We start from the raw sequence: 19,578 nt of genomic DNA, 5'->3' as shown, positions 1-19,578 counted from the left end.
CACAGCCCATCAAAGGCCAGAGAGCCACATTCGAAGCGTATTCATAGGGAGAGGTTGGTTCATGTCTGCCGGAAGTTGGTCATTACCATCATGAAGTTCGTGAAGCTTTGAGTTCCAAAGAGTAGGAATATGAAAAAACTATGTACAGTGATATATTTTGTTCTTTAGACATCATGGCAACATACTGTATTCTGTGCATCCTTGTATAACGCCTTTTCGCGTGAAAGTAAGCAAATGATACTTCCAATGATTGTCGGCTTTTGCACACTTTTAACATTCCCGCGTCCATACAAAATATGCGCTATGCCATGTGATGTGATGTTGTTGAGGTATTGCCGTTACAACTTCACCTCTAAATGGTTTCCATCTTTCTCTTTTCCCTTTCTTCTGTGTCTTTGTGTGGTCACACCTCGTGTTCTCTTACTACGTGCAAACTATAATCTTCTTCTTCTTCTTCTTCATGTGACCTCTGTCGCTTTGTATCGCTTCATAGGTCCTCCTCCTCTTCTTGCTCCTTATCCTCTTCTCTTTTCTTGATCACACTTCAATTTTCGTTACCTTTTTTATATGTTTATTTACTGTCCTTACTGTTGCCTTTTCTTCCAACAATGTGTTAGAAATATTTTAGCAAACTTCATTATTATCCCTGTTTCTTCCTTATCCCCATATAGTCCCATTACTGTACAAATCCCCCCATCTTCTTCCTCAAGTCTTCTCTGCCATTCCTCCATTCCTATCACCGCTACTACTGATGCTATTAACTTCTTCCTTTGCTCTTTGTAGTTGTTGCATTCAACAATTAGGTGCTCTATTGTTTCTTTTATCCCCTCACAGAATTTGCAGTTCTTGTCCTGTTCCTCTCTGTTTCTACCATTCACTTCCAGAGTACCTGTCCTAGCTTTAACTAACAGTCTACTTCCCCAGTCTCTTACATGCCAGTTTAGCCCTTCTGGTTTTTGCTTTCTTTTATACCATTTCAGAGTCGCCTTTCCTGTTAACCCCACTTTCCATCTGTTCAATCCGTTCTCTTCAATCTTTTTCTTAATTTGCCTTCTATATGACTCCAAACCTCTGCCAGGTTTTCTCTCCTCTTCCATCTGTTAATTTCTCTCCCCCACGATGATCTTGCCCCTCTTTCCTCCATCACCCTCTTAGCCCATCTGTGTAGTCTTTTTTACACTAAATGGTCATTCGGATCCATGTATTTCTCGTCAATTACTGATACTGTATTCGGGAACCAGTAAAAGTCGTATATCATGCATATGTAGATACACGATATTAGGAAAATAAAAGTTGTTATACATATCAACCTAGTTGCGAAAGGGTGGAACGAATATTTAATGTCGAACCGAATATGTAGAAAAACGAATATGGTTTGTGGCCATTTCCTCAGCTGATCAGCCCAAAACAAGCAGGGATCAGGGGCAACAATGTTTCCCATCCGGCAGTTAGTTAGAGCAGTACCCACACTGACCAGAGGCCTGAAGACCTCGGCACCCAGGAGAGGAGGGGTGTAAGTGAAGACGTGCAGTATTATAGTACTGAGCATTTAGTCATGGGGCTGAATCTCAATTCAAAATTTGTATTGAGTGGTATTGATTCTTACTCTGAACTGACTTTTTTGATGTAACACTCTGAACTCGATAGGTCATCGTGGTGTGGTTGGTGACTTGTTTGGGCAAGAACACCCTGCAGTCATACTATAGACCTGATACTGTGGAGTATGATCATGGTTGATACGGCGACTTGACTAAACGTGACCCAGAGTCAGTGCACATTTATGCTGTATGTGAACAGTTTATCCGATATTTCATGAGCAATACGAGGGACCTCGATAGGTCATGTATAATATTGCCTTTTGTAAAAAATGAGTTAGTTTGTCTTTACAAAAGCTGTCGGGGAAATCTGTAAGTCACCCAAATTTAATCAGTAGTAAAGAAATGCAGACTTTGAGCTTGTCGGTTTTCAGTTAATTTAACAATGACTATTACACGTTTCCTCTACCAAAAAAGTACCCTGTACATGGTTCCTAATTGTGTTATTATAACACAATAACGTACCTTTTTAAAACAACTGTTCCATATCTATCAAAATTTAACTACTGTACATAACCATAATGATGCAAGCTCATGTTTTTTCTTCATGTATACAACAAAAGTAACGTATCCTCCAGTGAAGTTCATCGAATGTATTAGTAGGAAGCCGCCACATTTCTGGATAACTGTTGCCTCAGAAGTATATAATAAAAATCATACAGTGGAGCCTGATGACGCTCAGTGCAAGAGGGTAACAACTTCTTATCAGACGTAATGTACTCACCAGTACATCTGTGACAGACAACTAAATGTGAGACCACCGGCGTCGTGCTTTTCGATCACATTTCCCACATATCCACAGAAAGTAAATTATAGCAAGGTCTCCTGAATATATTATACCCTGCAACATAATTATGTCCTTTGATGCTGGTTGTGCTGCAAGTGGTGGCGGTGTTCTGGAATGACGTTCAGTGCAAGAAGGATGTTAACAGTTTTCTAGTCAGCAATTAAAACGGGTAATAAGACTCCATTACTTGTCGTTGTGCATGACGTTCAAATATATTAAAAGATATGGATGGTAAGTATTAGTAAGAAATTTGATAGTCACTACTGATAATAAATTGTTGCTCACATCATCACGCGGCGTGTACCTTGTATCCCCAACAGGTAGCCACGGGACCGCCTCAGCGCTGGCAATGACCTGCTGGTCGTGTCGGTCACAAGGTAACTCTGGTTTCCCTTCAAAACGCATAAATCTTTCGCCTTTTACTAAAGATTTCCGTGGAGGGGAACAACTCAATGAGTCTAAAACACTTTTTTGATTGCCCACGAAAGTGGGCTTATGTATGCGGAACAGTGGAATTCAGAACTTAATTCCTATCTATCTATCTATTGCCAGACCCCTCAGTCCCGTTTGGGGTGGCCACAAACAAATCCCCGCCATTTCACTGCCCTGCTCCCAACTCACACCCCCCTCTCTCAAATTCCTCTCCACCCCATCCCTCCATCTCATGCACGGCCTCCCTTTTCGTCTTCCCCCCTCCACCTCTCTCACATACACTTTCTTCGTCAGTCTCTCACCCATATGCTCTCTATGCTCTCACCCTCCATCCTCTCCACATGGCCAAACCACCTCAGTGTGTTCCTCATAACGCTTCCTATCACATCCACACCACAACGCTCCTTTATATCCTCATTCGTCAGCTTGTCTCTCCATGTGACTCCACAGGCTCCTCGTAAATAACTCATTTCCAATGCCCTCACTCTTGACTTGTGTCTTTCCTACAACGTCCAAGCTTCACTTCCATACGTTAGAGTTGGTATCACAATACTGTCATGTAGTAACTTTTTCACTTCCATGCTCACTTCCCTGTTTCTTATCACTGCTTTCAAAGAACCAGCAACCTTTCTTCCCTGCTGTGCCCTTTCAAGCACTTCACCCTCCAAACCTTCATCCTTACTCATCACACTACCCAAGTACTTAAACGTACTCACATTTTCCAATTCCTCACCATTCAACCTCGCTGTACATTCACTGACTTCACTTCTCTCAAAGACCATTACTTTACTCTTCCCTACATTCACCTCCCAAACTCATCCACCAAGCCTTGCAGCTCCCCTTCGTCTTCACTCAACACAGTATCATCTGCAAACAACAGGTTTTAATGTAGGCTGCTGCTTTATATTATAGTTCATTACCTGACTGTAGATGCAACACGTTCAGCTTTATCGTTGTGTAGTAATGTAAAAAAAAAAAAAAAAAAAATCTCCCTGACCTTTACACACTCCTGCTACCCGCCTAACTTGACTATGCACAGAACCTTGTATAATTATCCACCTTATATATCCATTTAACATCCATTTTCATATTTTTGAACAATCTTATCTGTGCAATTATCCCCTAGGTAGATCTACACAACCACTACCTTTTCTAAACTCATCTTGTTCCCCAGTGCTTCGTACTGATATATTTCCATGAGTACTCGACCACACACCTTTCCTATTGGGTTATGCTTAAGAATCACAGATCCCCCGTTGATTCTTACACTCTTCTGTTTCATCAGTTCAGTACCATCATGCCTTTTTATACTCTTCCACTACTTTCCCTGTATGATGTAGGCCTATCCCATATTGTAACTGCCTCATCTCTTCCTCACATCAGTATTCTCATGTGATTCTGTCCATACCCGCTGTTATATTCATTTTCATTTTTTTTTTTTTTTTTAGCCGGCGTTGGAGGTTTCCGAGCATCTCTTCTTTAGATATTTATTTTAAGTAATGCACCTTAATATTTTCTTGTATATTCTTATAACATGATATCATACATTCATCAGTAACACACAACAGGGTACTCAGGTGTATTGTGCAGAAAAAAAATCGTTAAATCACTTAAAATTTAGCTATATCTAATACCTGTAGAACCGTTAATATGAGGCAGAATTAATACACAATTTACTGGAAACGAAACTAAATGATTACTCAGCAAAAAGGTTTAGGGGACATGGAACACTTCGGTAATGTTTCATAATCTCGTGAAGTACATGATATACAGCTTACATACGGACATGACAATACTAATAAGTTTGAGCATGTTATGAAGTCACGCGACACGACGTGAATGCAAGTTATCAATTAATTTGTTCCCTTTACATTTCATAAGCCCACTTTCGTGGGCAATCAAAAAAGTGTTTTAGACTCATTGAGTTGTTCCCCTCCACGGAAATCTTTAGTAAAAGGCGAAAGATTTATGCGTTTTGAAGGGAAACCAGAGTTACCTTGTGGCCGACACGACCAGCAGGTCATTGCCAGCGCTGAGGCGGCCCCGTGGCTCCCTGTTGGAGATACAAAGTACATGCCGCGTGAATATGTGATCGCCAAACAATTATTATTAGTGACAGTTAAAGCTGTTACGTGTATTTATAATCAATGTTGTCTAATAGTGGCCTGTGATCAGTAATGACTAATAGTAACATCTTACTACCCGTTTATTTGCTGACAAGAAATTTGTTAGTTACCTTCTTGCACAGAGTATCACCGCTGTCGCATCAGACCGATTGTGTGATACTGTATGATAGTATGTGATGCTGTATGGTAGTATGTCATTCTGTATGATAGTATGTGACTCTGTATGATGGTATGTGATGATGTTTGATAGTGTGATGTTGGATGAACTGGTATGATGTGATGCTGTATGGAACTACTGTAGATAACACATATTAATGTATGATGTGTGATATTGTGTAAGGAAATACCGACGATCTCGAAGTATGACGATCTTTTCAATTATGAGTTATATTTTGCCACTAGTGGAGTACTTGATTAAACACGGCAGTTTATTATGATATGCACAGAATAAAAAAATATGTAATGAATTTTTTTCGTTATGGAAGTATATAATAGTTACTGTTAAATTAATGAAAAATTGTCATGCATAAGATCAGTACTTCAGGTTAATTACCATTATAAAGCTAGTTTTGGGCCATTTTCTACCACTTGTAAGAACAAAAACAAACAGATTTATGAGATAAAACATCAGTGTTATCTCTGAAGATACTGCAAACTGTTCATGAATTACTGCATAAAAAGCTTGAACAGAGTTCAAGTGTGCGCTAGTGGGGAGTCAGGTGTGGTCAGCTGGTGATATCAGGTATGATCATACTTCATAGGATCAGTTCTATAGTATGACTGCTGGGTGTTCTTACCCGAACATCTCGCCGACCACACCACGATGAGGATTCTTAGTGCGAGCCCCTGAACGGGAAGGGGCACTGAGACTTCGTCCTGTGCATTGATGACCGTTCCTGCTCCTTCGGGGGTTTGGAGGGGGTTCGCACAGGCTGACTGGTGTGAGTAGTCATACAGGAATTGTCTTTTTTGAACCACTCCCAGTTTGGCCTGGGAGTAATAATACTGTCATGCATACTTACTAATACGTAAATAAACCCCCGTCCTATGTTGATGCACTGATGATTGTTCTGACCCCTTCAGGAGATCGGATGGGTCTCACACAGGTTGAGTAGCTACAGGATTAGTTCCCAGTCTTTTCCAAGGAGTAAGAGTAGTATCATACATACATATGCACCAGCAGTGTGAGTGGTATTGATTCATACTTTGAACTGACTTTTTTATATGATACTCTGAACTGACTTTTTTTTTATTTGATTCTCGGAACTGACTCTCTGATGTGATACTGTGAACTGATTTTTTGATGTGATACTCTGAACTGACTTTTTTGAAGTACCGTCATTTCTGTGAGTAATGCAATGATTGGTAGTAGTAAACATACGTAGAATACACTAGCACAAAGTGAGTGGTATTAGGAGTCATACATAGGGGTAGGACAACAGAATATGTCGTAGTTGTTGGACTTCGTAAAATGGCACAGTTCATGTCCCTGTTGTCAGCCAGCTTCCCATTCGTACGCGTACCCATGGGCTTGCTGGCGCCACAGGGATGCATCAGGGCCGTGGCAGTGGTATTTCTGTCATTAAACGATCCATAACGTCTCACTTGCTATTTTATTTATAGAGAGTGGAGTATGAGACATTGACTAGGAAAGTGTACGTGGTGTGGAGCGAGAGGATAAAACCGAGAATGAAATGAAAGAATAGGTGGAGAATGATATGAGAGAGGAGAGGAGGATGCATGTTGGGAGACAGCATCCTCCTCTATTTTATGAAGGCAATTTGGGTGGGACGCTCTGGGACCTCACACTGTTAGCTTTGTTGTCACATCGCCGCCGACACACGTGTAATTATTTTTGTTCACCTCTCTCTCTATCTCTCACTCTCCTATTTTAAGCTAGTAACTACTTATTAATGAATTTTAAACACTCTGTATAGATGTAATTCAATAAAAAAGCTATAGTATAGTATAAATCTCATAAGACTTGTCAGAGTTGCCTTTGAGACGTTGTCAGGTGGTGACACGAGGGACAGCCCTGCGTGAGTGGGTCATACTCGGTCAGTCTCCCGCCATGGAAGCTATTTAGAAAAAAAAAAAAAAAAAAAAAAAAAGCACCCATAGACTTTTACCTCAGGGGTGATGTGGAAAAAAAGTCGAAAACAAGAGAAAAAATTAAGAAAATACAATTAGTAGTAGTTAATATAAAATATGAGAGAGAGAGAGAGAGAGAGAGAGAGAGCGCGCACGTGTGTGGCGACGATGTGGCAACAGAGCTAACAGAGTGAGGTCCCAGAGAGCCCGACCCAAACTGCCTTGATAAAATAGAACGACTGACCTGAAGGCGGTTCATTTGTAACTACGCCTTCGGGATTTAGACATCTGCCTAGACTTCTTGAGATAGATGGAATGACTACAAACTCTCTGTGTGGATAATTTTTAAACAGCACTGGAGAATTGATTGATGTAATACACAACGTATATAGCTAAAGTGTGGTTCAGCTTTATAAACTAACTATGGCTATATGGTCATCGAAGGAACCACTTACGAACCTAAAAGCTAAATAAATAAATAAATAAAAATCACTGGTGAACCACAAACGAAGTAGCCACTAACAAATTATCAGTAAAGAAAGCTCTTAGAAATTTACAAAGGTCGGAGTGCAGTTCGTCCCTATTCTTATGCTTTTACACACTAAATATTCTGTACTTTCGCTTGTGGATGATGCCAGTACCTGCTGATGACAGTTTCGTAACCTTTTATAAAGTGCATATCTTATAAAGGACGCTGGGAGTTCATTTCAGTTCCACACGCAAAGGGTACATTAATAAACTTTTGTATCCCTAAAAAGAACGACATACAGTATATTGCATTCAGAGAATGGGCGAAGTTCAGAACAACAGGAATACGTTGATTATGATGGTATTCGTATCTCACAGCCCATTAAAGGCCAGAGAGCCACATTCGAAGCGTATTCATAGGGAGAGGTTGGTTCATGTCTGCCGGTAGTTGGTCCTTACCATCATGAAGTTCGTGAAGCCTTGAGTTCCAAAGAGTAGGAATATGAAAAAAAAAAAAAAAAAAAATATGTACAGTGATATATTTTGTTCTTTAGACATCATGGCAACATACTGTATTCTGTGCATCCTTGTATAACGCCTTTTCGCGTGAAAGTAAGCAAATGATACTTCCAATGATTGTCGGCTTTTGCACGCCTTTAAAATTCCCGCGTCCATACAAAATGCACGCTACTGCCATCTGTGTAGTCTTTTTTACACTAAATGGTCATTCGGATCCATGTATTTCTCGTCGATTACTGATACTGTATTCGGGAACCAGTAAAAGTCGTATATCATGCATATGTAGATACACGATATTAGGAAAATAAAAGTTGTTATACATATCATCCTAGTTGCGAAAGGGTGGAACGAAGATTTAATATCAAACCGAATATGTAGTAAAACGAATATGGTTTGTGGCCATTTCCTCAGCTGATCAGCCCAAAACAAGCAGGGATCAGGGGCAACAATGTTTCCCATCCGGCAATTAGTTAGAGCAGTACCCACACTGACCAGGGGCCTGAAGACCTCGGCACCCAGGAGAGGAGGGGTGTAAGTGAAGACGTGCAGTATTATAGTACTGAGCATTTAGTCATGGGGCTGAATCTTAGTTGAAAATTTGTGTTGGTGAGTGGCTAAATAATAGTGTATGGAGGTTTAATTTTGACACTGATGTACAGAAGTCGCCGTCGTTAGTTTTTTTCACTGTGTTACTGCTTAAGTAGAGTCAGTGTCAGGTGCTGAGCTGGTCTGCCGGCCTTCTCGGTCAAGGAACGTCGGACGCTACACGACCGTCAAGGTTTTGTTCTGTTAACTGTAGCCTGTGTACTGCACTACACCAGCTGTTTGTGGCTTTGAAATAGCAGTATTGAATATACTTCTAACTGCCGTAATCTCGAGGGAGGTGTGGCTCCACCTTGTTTTATAGTTTCTCTACCATAGTCCTTCATATTCTTTGAGATTTTTGCAGTGCTTTTTTTCAAGTTTTAATGTTGATTTCTGAATTGCATTTAAATTGGTCTTCATTTACATTTGCAATTGTGCTGGAGACAGACATGCCCCATCTTGTGCTCCAGAGAAGTCAAAAACCATTTCAGCTCTAGTCTACCCTCAACAATGCTGATTTATTCAAGCCAGAGCCAAATTATGTTAATTCAACTTACCCTCATTTGTTCTAGCCTGCCCATACCTAACCCAGCATACCATAGCTTAAGTATTTGTAATAATGTAAGGTACGACTTTATAACAACCCAGCTTAATTATCCTGTTAATCCTAATTTTACCTTTCCTAACCAATCTTGTTTTAACTTAACCAAATTACTCAGATCTAGCTTAACCTATTCCTAATGTGCTGGTTTCAACATTTATAAAATTGCAATGCAATGTGGGAGGTCTGGCCGATCAATCCCCATACCTAACCCAGCATACCATAGCTTAAGTATTTGTAATAATGTAAGGTACGACTTTATAACAACCCAGCTTAATTATCCTGTTAATCCTAATTTTACCTTTCCTAACCAATCTTGTTTTAACTTAACCAAATTACTCAGATCTAGCTTAACCTATTCCTAATGTGCTGGTTTCAACATTTATAAAATTGCAATGCAATGTGGGAGGTCTGGCCGATCAATCCCTTATACAATTGTATTTTCTTTGTTTATCAATGTATACCTCCTCTATTTATCTGTCTATAGCCAGATGCCATATTCCCATAAGGGGTGGCTGTTTTGTCTTTGAGTTGTTTTACGGGAAGGGGCACTAACCCTCCACCATCCCACTTGTTGACACATAGGGAACATGTGTGGTTTGGTTATATGGTTACCACCCAGTGCTGTAAATGGTTTTCTGGGTTACAGGAAACCGTTAGGCTTACTTACTTACTAGGTGTTGTTTGAAGGTCGATGCCTTACAGTCGTGGTGGTCCACCGCTGCTTCTGGTCCTGGTGTCCCAATTTTTTAGGTCCACTTGGTCCAGTATGGGGTTGGAGGCTGCCTGGCAGATGGCTGTGTAACCTGGCAGGGTAGGTTCATCTGGCAATGTTTTCAGGAACTTGTCGAGGCCAGCTTTGAATTTCTTCACCGGTCACCTTGTTATTTCTCTCAGTTGTTTTGGGAGTGCATTGAAAGTTTTTGGGCCCTCATGGCCCAGGCTTGATGCGTGTAGAGTCTTGTGCTCCAGAGCTCTTGATGGGAGGACTCTTCTGTTGCACTTGCATCTGGCCCGTTCGCTGTTGTAGGGCTGCATTGTAGAGGATGTGGGGTCTGGGACCAGGTTTTCTAGGACCTTGATGGGAGTACAGGCCCATTTCTTTGAGGTAGTCCCAGTAGTTAAGGTCTTGTATCCCTCTGATCTTTTTGGTGAATGTCCTTTGCACTGCTTCAAGTCTCTGGATGTCACTTTTCCTGTGTGGTGACCTCAGCTGGCTGCAATAGTCCAATGTGGGTTGTAGCAGGGCTCTTCAGAGGGTCAGCATTACTTCAGGCTCCCTAGAAGTGATTGTTCGTATCACCTAGCTCGCCATGCCTTTGGCTTTCTTCACAGTTTCCGTGGTGTGGTGCTGGAAAGTGGCATCATTGCTTAGGTGTACTCCAAGGCATTTGGTGTTGGTGTGGGCTGATGCGCTGTCCCCCATCAGTATGCAGAGCAGTTACGGCCTTGATTATGTGATTTGGGCTGCATCCCAGCATTTTGAATTTGCCCTCATTGAACTGCATGTTATTTTCTGTATCCCAAGTGTAGACTGCACAGAGGTCTTCCTGCAGCTAGTGCTTTTCCTCTTCATTGGTGACAGTATGATTGATGTTGGTGTCATCGGCAAATGAGGAGAGGAAGGGAGAACCCACTTTATTGTCAGTGTTGCCCACGTGTGTCAGGAAGAAGAAGGAACCCAGTATCGACCCCTGTGGCATTCCACTAACTACGGTGGCTTTTTCAGATCTGTGGCCATCTGCTGCAACTGACTGATCTTCCATTGAGGAAGCTATGTAGCCATATTCCCAGCTTGCCATGTACTCCAAGGGACTTGATCCTAAGAAGTAGGATGCCATGGTCAACCTTCTCGAAGGCCATGGAGAAGTCCAAGAACACTACATCCACATTCTTCCCCTCTGCCAAGTTCTGTAGCAGTCAGTCATAGTGTGCCAAGAGTTTAGACAGGCAGGACTTTTCCTTCCTAAACCCATGTTGGGTTTTATTGAGGAGGTTGTTCTTTTCCAAGTTGGCAATTTTGTTTCACGCATTTCTCAAACCTTGATCATGTGCGATATTAGAGCAACAGGCCTGTACTTTGGGGGGAGGCTTGTCTCTGCCCTTTCATATTGGACATACAATGGCTTGCTTGAGTAATGTTGGAATGATACCCTTGTCCAGCGAGTGACACTACAGCATGCAGTCTGGCTGTGCTAAGGTATCCTTACACTTCAGGAGCATGATGGCTGGTACCTCATCTGGCCCAGCAGTCGAATTCGGTTGTAGTTCTCTTATGGCATCCTTGATGTCCTCTACTGTAATTTGGATGTTATTAAGGTAGTTTGATTTGGGCATTTCATCTTTGAAGAATGATGCGAGGTTTGGGCATTTCATCTTTGAAGAATAATGCCAGGTTTTAGACTATTGATTATGTTCTTGGGGTAGTAATTTACACTGTTGTACTGCTGCATTAGTAATTGACAAGTTTTTCTTGGGTCTTTTGTTATTGTCCCCTGTTGTGTTTTCAGTGGTCCAATCTGTGTTTTAGTCCTAGAGATCTTTTGCAGTAGCTGAAGAAATATTTTGGGTTGTGCTTGATGTTCACTACTGCCCATTTTTCTTCATGTCTTCTCTGACCATGTCACTCAGTGTAAAGCCACCTGATTTCATACTTGAAAGTGCACTTCTGTACACCGTTACAAAATCACCTAATTAATCATAAAGGGAGGTGGCCATGTACTGATTGCCTCCATGTCACCCTGTCCTCTGCCATCAGACTGCCCTCCATTCAGCTCTCAACTCATAATCATATCCTCAGTCTCTCACTTTTCCTATCCTCAGTCGCATTTCTTTCCACATAGACAAACCATCTGAGGTCCTCCTAACACTTCAGCACATCCACATCAGCACCACAAAATTATTTAATTTCTGCATTTGTCTATCCAGGTCATAATTGTACTTATATGACAGGTGGGTGTACCGGTCACCTCCAGCCCCCGCAAAACGCAGTGTTGTGCTTCAGGCTGAAGTGCTGGGAGCCATCATGTGGTGGTGGATTTTGTATCATCTTATTACTGAACCAGAGCACATAACTGTAAGTCAGGTGCCACTTTAGATACATCGTTCATTAAATATTGAATACAGATTATTTTTTTTTATGTATGCTGTAAAGTGAACACTAAAATCTGTATAAAAATACATAAGCAGGATTAGCAGATTTATCTCAGTTTATTTATTTATTTACTTTTTAAAAATTCTGACTAATGCTAGATGAATTATTCAGCTTATGAGAGAGATCATCAGGATGTAGTGATTAGATTTTTTTTTATTATTTTGATTTTTTTACTGTAGCTGTTGCCAGGCAGTTTTATTCATCTCCAGAAAGAAGTTAGAAGTTAATTTTACAACTGTTGTATTTTTGTTGGTTCTGCTTAGTATTATACATTACCGTATTGTCTTAATTTGGCTAATGGATTGACTGGTGTATTTTAAGTAACCCAGTGGGGCCAGGGATGTCTTTTTCATTTTATTCCAGTTTTTGGATAGTCTTACTTATTAATCCAGGAAACACTTTGGATGGTAACCATATAACCAGGTGGATGCTTGGTGATGTAAGGAGCTCCCACTGGATTGGGAGTGTTAGTTTCTATTTGAGGGATGATTGAAGTATATTGCTCATGTAATGCCATTTATGGGCAATCTGGTCTTAGCACTGTAACCATAAGTGTCAGGAAAACTATTCGTTAATAGACAGGTGGTCACATTGGTTTGATTTCATGTAATATGTTTTCTTGTTATTTACAGTACTGTATAGTATATTGTATTGTATACTTATACTTTTTTATTTTTATTATTATTATTTTTTTTTCAGGGTGAGTTTGCTTATCCAGATCCTTCCAAATGGACCAATGAAGAACTAGGCATCCCACCTGATGATGAAGACTGAACCATTATACTTACTCATTTATTTTCACAGTCAGTTGTATGTTGGTAGGAGAGTAGATTCAGCAGTCCACCTTGTATGAACAGTAATTCAGACAACACTTATTTATTAATAGCAAAGAGTAAAGGATGTGCAGGGTGCATGCTGAGGGTGAACTAAAATTAGGTGTATCAGAGCCCAGTAATATGATTTACAGATTACTCATGGTTAATCTGTTCTTGTAGACCACAGGAAAAGTAACCGTAGTACCCTTTTATGCCTAGTGTACTGTGCAGTTATCTTTTCTTTTGTGGTGGATTTTAATTCATGAACTGAAAGAAAAATAGTTACACTTCATCACAGCTTATGTAAATATACGTTAACTTTTTCCAGCGTTGTGTTCCTAGCCTTTGAAATGTAATACAGGTAAAGGACAGACTTTTCAATTAAGGTCTTGTTTGATTTCATTGAATAAACAGGAAATTCTTTATTGCCGGTACAGTATGTTTATTCTCAATAAGGTATTTTGTTAGTGGTGAAGGATAGTAGTGTAGTAGGGTCAATATGGTTTAAAAGCTTGACCTTGCATTCTAGTTCTCAGTGCAGTGGATGCTGTACTGGTAAGTAATTCCAGTGTATCATTATAATCATCATAACTTATTTCGTACTACAAAAGTTTGGGTGGGTAGTGCACCTATGATAATATTTCTGTATATGTTTTTGTGATTAATGCTTGGTTTAGTAGTGTTAAACAGTAGGTGTTGCCTTAAAGGGAAAAGTATTAGACATGGAAACAGATACTTGGAAATAATTTACCAAGAGAAGTGGCAGCAAGATGAACATGACCATAAGAACATGAAACTGAAATGGATGATAAAACAACTAGGAGGAGAGCGAAGGGATCAGTACAAAATGGACGGGCATGATCGTAAATTTTATGTGACAGTGAAGGAAGCTGGTGGATTACATATGGGGGCAAAATTTGGAGTTTGTATGGTACTGTGGTAGAGAATGAGGATGAAGTAGCAGTTAATTGAAGTCCCTTATCTTGATGTGAACACAGTGGACTGCTGGCTGAAACTGCCCTTTTCCTGCAGTCCTCCACTCTCCTTTCAGGAGATGATGAGGGGATTGAGGAATGTTTGTATAAAAGGCAGCTCTATTGCCCAGTCATACTGGTGCCACCGTGCCAGGGTGCCCCTCTCCAGCACTGGGATGGAGAAAATTATTTAGCACTGACAGTAGCTGGTAAGACAGGCTATAGCAGTGATGTAATATAGTAGTAAAATTTTTCTTGGCTGTATGCAGTATGCAAACATACTCCTTCCTTAATCACTGAATGAAAGGAGGCCAGGCTAACCAGGATTATTTATCTTTCATGACAATTCATAGGGTACTGTATGTACCAATGTTTATTCTTAAGAGTTCTAGGCTGGGTGTGTGGAGTGAGGAATGTGTTACTTTTGTCCATACACAAGCTTTATGCTGTAAGATGGTATGGCAATACTGAATGCCTCTGTGCAGGAGCTCACACAGTGTACTGTATGTGAATGAGTTGAGAACCTGTCATGAATTATATAATTCACATATACTGCAGTATGGAGAGAAGAAGTTTTGTGCAGTGCAGCCAGATGGATTGCAGTTTAGAACATTATGATATTTTCTACCATGAAGTGCATTGTGTAGAACAAGGAATACACAGTCATCATCCTTTTATACAGTACTGTAGAGCTGTGCATACCTTGATGCTGTATTATTTCTTAGTCATAGGGTAGACCTGGGGGGGGGGGAAGCATATGCCCCCAATACGGCTCTGGGCAACAGTTACTTGGTGCATGGATAGCAGTGGTTGTTGACCTATAGCATAGGGACCAGACAACGAAGGATAAGTATAGTACAGCAGTTATGATGAAGCAGTATGAGCAACAGGAGTGTATGACATTGGAGGAGAAATGTTAAGGTCTAGTAGTGAGGGGGCAATCAACACAACTCAGAGAATACAAAGTGGCACGGGATACAAGAGTTCTGTCACCAATCAAAAGGTTGCCAACACTTACCAGCCAGCTGTGGCAGTGTAAACTGCTGTTTGTATGTGGGATAGATATCAGTATGAAGTACAGAACAGAAAAATACAGGGTATGATATTCTCTGATGTTCAGGGAGAAATTATGTATGTTTGGAAACAATGTTGACAGGAGATTGATTGTTAATTTTTGCCTTTGATAGTATAAGTGAGAAACTGGTTTAAGTTTAGATGGGTTGGGTGTGTACCCCAGAGGCAGTGATAAAAGCTCTAATACTCTACTGTTTTCCAGATAAAAAGAAGCATTTCATTGCATTAGTGGTAGGTGGTGGCGACCATCATTCATTCACTTGGTGTAGTGCTGCTTGTTTCTTCCTTCAGCTTTATCATTCTTTTTCTGTCTGGCCTTTTCTATTCCTGTTTATCCCATCTTTCCTGTCACTTTATTGTCCTTCTTTCCTGTTCAGGTGTCTTCACATTGAGCAGTGCCTGATGGTTGTACAGTTTATATATAGAGAAAGAGGAAGGGAGAGGGAAGTGTTCCCCCGAGCTAGACCAAGATCATATAGCCCTGCTAGGTGACAGGAGGGCGATACCCTTCCCAGCATGACAGCTACCGGGCGTGGGTGTAACTCACGACTCCCCGGTCACGAGTCCGACGCTCTACCACTGAGCCAACCTGCCCCCAGAGAGAGAGAGCTAACTCGTTTATAGTCTAGCTAACTTGTTTTGTACGTTAATTAGTGATAAGACCGGTACTCCGAGTGGTGTCTTTCAGACCTGGGATATCATCAGGAAAATATTTTGAGTATATTGTGTTTGAACCGCATTTTTTTTACTTCAGTCTGAGATTCAGCGCTCTACTCCTATCCGAATCTTAGCAATGGAGTTCCATGATGTTGAGAACGGCACATATTATTAAAAAGCTGACATTTGCATTAAAGTTATGCAATTAAGAAATTAATAACCACCGACATCACAATGTGTTGTAATTTGGGGTTCCTTTAGAGTTAAAACGTGACATTTAATATTCGTTTTTGCTTTGTTTTTCAGTAGTTGCTTTATGGACCAGTAGTTAATTTTAACTATAGTTAGGCATATATATTTTTTAAAAAACGTGGTTGCTAAGAGCATGGTTTAATTAAGCTACAGTTGAAGCTTTCAATTTTAAGGGAACGCTAGTCGACCCTCAAGAACTTGTGTTTACACATCCGACCGCAACCCCTTGCCTTCATCCGTACGGTCTACGGTACCGTACATTTGCGAGATTCCTCGGTGTGAGTAGGTTAGTGGCATCACACAACTTTGTAGGGGAAGATTAGGTTGAATTGTTGTATACTTAAGAAGGAAGATACATATAGTGCGTTAGTAAGATATGCCACACGTTGAGGTGCTTGTGTATGTTCACTGTTCAATATACAGCGATGCACAGTACTGTATCGCCCTCTCCAGATTTGGTCAATACTGTATTTTTTTTTCCCAGATATTGTTCCACTGGTATGTTGTTTGATTGTATTCACGCCTAGTACTATCAAATCTGATTTCATTAATGTGTGTGATGGTCATTCTTCACAAATAGTTAGTGACCAAAATGTGGTTAGGTGATAGTTGTTTTTTGGGTAAATGTATACGGAAGCCACAGGTGGAATTCAGGTAATTTAAAGTGTTTTCTGCATATATCATACCATTTATTGACACTGCGTTTATGACATCTGATGCAGATTTTCTCCTTCCCCCATTCAGGTCATTAATCCTCCCTTGGGGGTTTTTAATAATACCAGGGGTCATTTGCGACAAGTGTCATGACAAAAGGGTGTTAGCAGACGATGAGATATAAGCTGCAAACACTTCAAAATAATTGAATTCCAATAGTGGCTTCCACTAAATGTTATCCATTTTCAGTTGTATGGTGTTTGAAGGTACAACTTTAAAAAAAATATAAATAAAAAAAGAAAGAAAAATATATTTTTTTCTGTAGGGTTCAGCTCCCAATGAAGATGATATGGCAGGGCTCAAAGGTTCTGGGAACTGTGGAATGAAACATGGTTACCATGAGCAGAGAAGACATATGTAATATATTTGACCAAAATTGACATTGGGGCCTGAAAACTGCTGGTGTACACAAATTTTCTTGTTTCAGCCAATACTCAACTATGCCATGAATTTTTTTTTTTTTTTTTTTTTTTTTTTAATGACCAGTTTTGATAATTGGCTTCTTCCCTAGAAATAAGTGATTTGCAAGCCATTTTCGATACATCCTGTGCTGCAACCTAACCTAGAGTCCAGGCACTTCAGTCCTAGCCTAAACAAATCTTACCTTTACCTTAGTTATCAGTCTCACATTCCTGAAAGAAATAAGCAGCCACCCCTTTATCCCAGGCTTTCTAATTGCCCTCTTCACCACCTTCCTAGAGACTTTGTCAAAGGCCTTCATCAAATTAACAGAGGCAAAGTACAGCTCCCTTTCCTTTTCTATATATTTTTCCTGAACCTGCTGGATAATGCATATGGCATCGAAAGGTCCCTCTAGCTGGCATACAGGCTTTCCTAACTGCATCTCGTCAATATTCACTCTTTTCTAAATCATACCTTCTAGGACTCTTGTCTCCATTACCAGTACCTTCATTGTCTGTTCCAAAAGCTTTATCCCTGTATAATTTCCACCTTCTAGGGCATCACCCTTTCCTTTATACACATTTATATTCACACTTTTCAGTTAGTCATCAGGGAGAGCACATGCATATATAACTGTATTCATCAAATCAGTAACTAAACTTACCCCTATATCTCCTGAGGCCTTTAGGATTTCAGCAGTCAGCCCAGACACCTGCTGCCTTCCCCAACTGCATCCTGCCTATTGCTGTGCTCATGATAGCAGCATTAGTCAAAGGCCAAGGGCCAAACACTGGATATACTGACTTCAGACCTTCCCTATTACAGTCAGACTCCTGATATAGCAGCTGATTATAATGCTCAGCATCTTTAATATCTTCAGTGTCCACCACTCCCTTTTTTATCATCATCCTTCACACACTGCTCACCTGTGATATCCCCATTTTTCCTCTTCTGATTTGCCACATTAAGTACCATATACTTCCTTTCAGTGCAACTTAGGTTATCCAGTAAAAGTCTTGGAGACTCAAATTTTGCCCTGTATACTTCCTCTCTAGCCGTACACTTGGCAGCCAAGTATTCTTCTCTGTTACCGCCCCTTTTCTGTTCCTGGAAAAGCCTTCTTTTCTCCTTAACTGTGACTTCTACACCGTCTTCCCACCACCATGTTACCTTATGTCTTGGAGGCCCCCCCCCCTTTTCAATCCACACACCAAATCAATGACTCAGGAAAAAAAGGTGTATTCACAGTAGAGTTCGGTCAATTAATTGGCAGGTAATCAGCAATCGGCCTAATCGGCCACTTTGCCGATAAATCGGTAATCGGCTTTTTGACCTATTAACCTGGGCCAATTAGTTGAAGAAGCTTATTTCTGTCTTTCATACTGACATGCATAATGTATTAAAGTCAGTATGTGAATACTGTACAGTATGGTGATTTTACCAAAACTCTGATACCCTCTCCAAAGCATTTATTTCAAGCAAGTTCCTATACAAAAATATATTAGTTAGCATACATTATCTATATTAGTATTGTGTGCTCCCTCAGAGTATTTTTGCCATAGCCCATATTACGGAACAGGTAGACAGATAATGAAAATAAAAGAACCAAGTTTTTCATCTTGTTATAGTTCTTCGTAGATCGATACATTTTCTGTTTGCTGCCTTTTCTAGTAGCACCTAGGATCACCATAAGAACAAGAAAAATGGCAAATTCTAACAAATTACAACCAGGATGCACAGAACGAGATATTGCAACAAAGCAAAGTTAGGCTCGAGAAGAGTGGCAAATGACTAAAACTATTTGCTCTCCATACCGAAAATGGCAGTTGGGTAGTAAACAGGATTGAAAATAACATTAGGGCGATGTCTTAAACTTTTACCAATGATTTCATGAAGATTGATTACCTTTAAAATTTCTTTATAATTGGCCGATTATCGAGTACCGATTAACTGGTACTCAGTAGTCGGCAAAATTGCTTACCGGTATTGGCCTAACCCTAATGCACAGGTATGATGTAACTACAACTTACATAAAACTGCCAAATCAATAATTAGCTGAAATGAGAATAATACTGGTACCTTACTTTCAGCGTGTGCTACCTTGGGCCCTAGGTCCATCCATTTCTCAGAGCTTTCGCGCTATGCCCTCTTTGTCAGTCGTGGAGGGGAAAATAGTTGATAAATACCATTAAATGAGTACTGGTACCCTTTCAGAAATACAGACACCTCCCTTTGAAACATGACATTTTCTTTATCCCATACCTGATTGATTGATAGGTGATGATGATCATCCACTCACATGATGTATTTCTGTGTACTTTTTCTTTCACCT

The 19,578-nt window shown here is 40.3% G+C and overlaps 1 protein-coding gene and 3 non-coding genes across 4 annotated transcripts; 3 read left to right on the top strand and 1 right to left on the bottom strand.

The window, feature by feature from the left end:
• The first annotated feature begins 2,760 nt into the window (after nt 1-2,760).
• On the top strand, nt 2,761-2,877 carry LOC145389647 (U5 spliceosomal RNA). Its single transcript, XR_013895501.1, has one exon. It is a non-coding gene; the product is annotated as a U5 spliceosomal RNA (small nuclear RNA).
• Nucleotides 2,878-4,692: 1,815 nt separating this feature from the next.
• Nucleotides 4,693-4,809, bottom strand: LOC145389590 (U5 spliceosomal RNA). Its single transcript, XR_013895489.1, has one exon. It is a non-coding gene; the product is annotated as a U5 spliceosomal RNA (small nuclear RNA).
• An 875-nt stretch (nt 4,810-5,684) lies between these two features.
• On the top strand, nt 5,685-5,881 carry LOC145389473 (small nucleolar RNA U3). The gene has a single exon (XR_013895480.1). It is a non-coding gene; the product is annotated as a small nucleolar RNA U3 (small nucleolar RNA).
• Nucleotides 5,882-8,404: 2,523 nt separating this feature from the next.
• On the top strand, nt 8,405-13,500 carry LOC145404016 (NADH dehydrogenase [ubiquinone] 1 beta subcomplex subunit 2, mitochondrial-like). Its single transcript, XM_080275650.1, has 3 exons — nt 8,405-8,549; nt 12,157-12,280; nt 13,058-13,500. Exons 1-3 carry the CDS (start codon nt 8,467-8,469, stop codon nt 13,130-13,132), a joined length of 282 nt encoding a protein of 93 aa, XP_080131776.1. The 5' UTR covers nt 8,405-8,466; the 3' UTR covers nt 13,133-13,500.
• Nucleotides 13,501-19,578: the final 6,078 nt, after the last annotated feature.

This window comes from Coenobita brevimanus, chromosome 1 (assembly GCF_032717465.1).
Source record: "Coenobita brevimanus isolate Jiangsu-jjx chromosome 1, ASM3271746v2, whole genome shotgun sequence".
Lineage (NCBI taxonomy): Eukaryota > Metazoa > Arthropoda > Malacostraca > Decapoda > Coenobitidae > Coenobita > Coenobita brevimanus.
This window is presented reverse-complemented; position numbering and strand designations above follow the sequence as displayed.

Coding starts and splice junctions, on each gene's coding strand:
- LOC145404016 (XM_080275650.1), top strand. CDS start 8,467: ATGTTTCCCATCCGGCAATTAGTTAGAGCAGTACCCACACTGACCAGG. Junction 8,550..12,156: donor GCACCCAGGAGAGGAGGGGT/GTAAGTGAAGAC, acceptor CTTATATGACAG/GTGGGTGTACCGGTCACCTC. Junction 12,281..13,057: donor CTGAACCAGAGCACATAACT/GTAAGTCAGGTG, acceptor TTTTTTTTTCAG/GGTGAGTTTGCTTATCCAGA.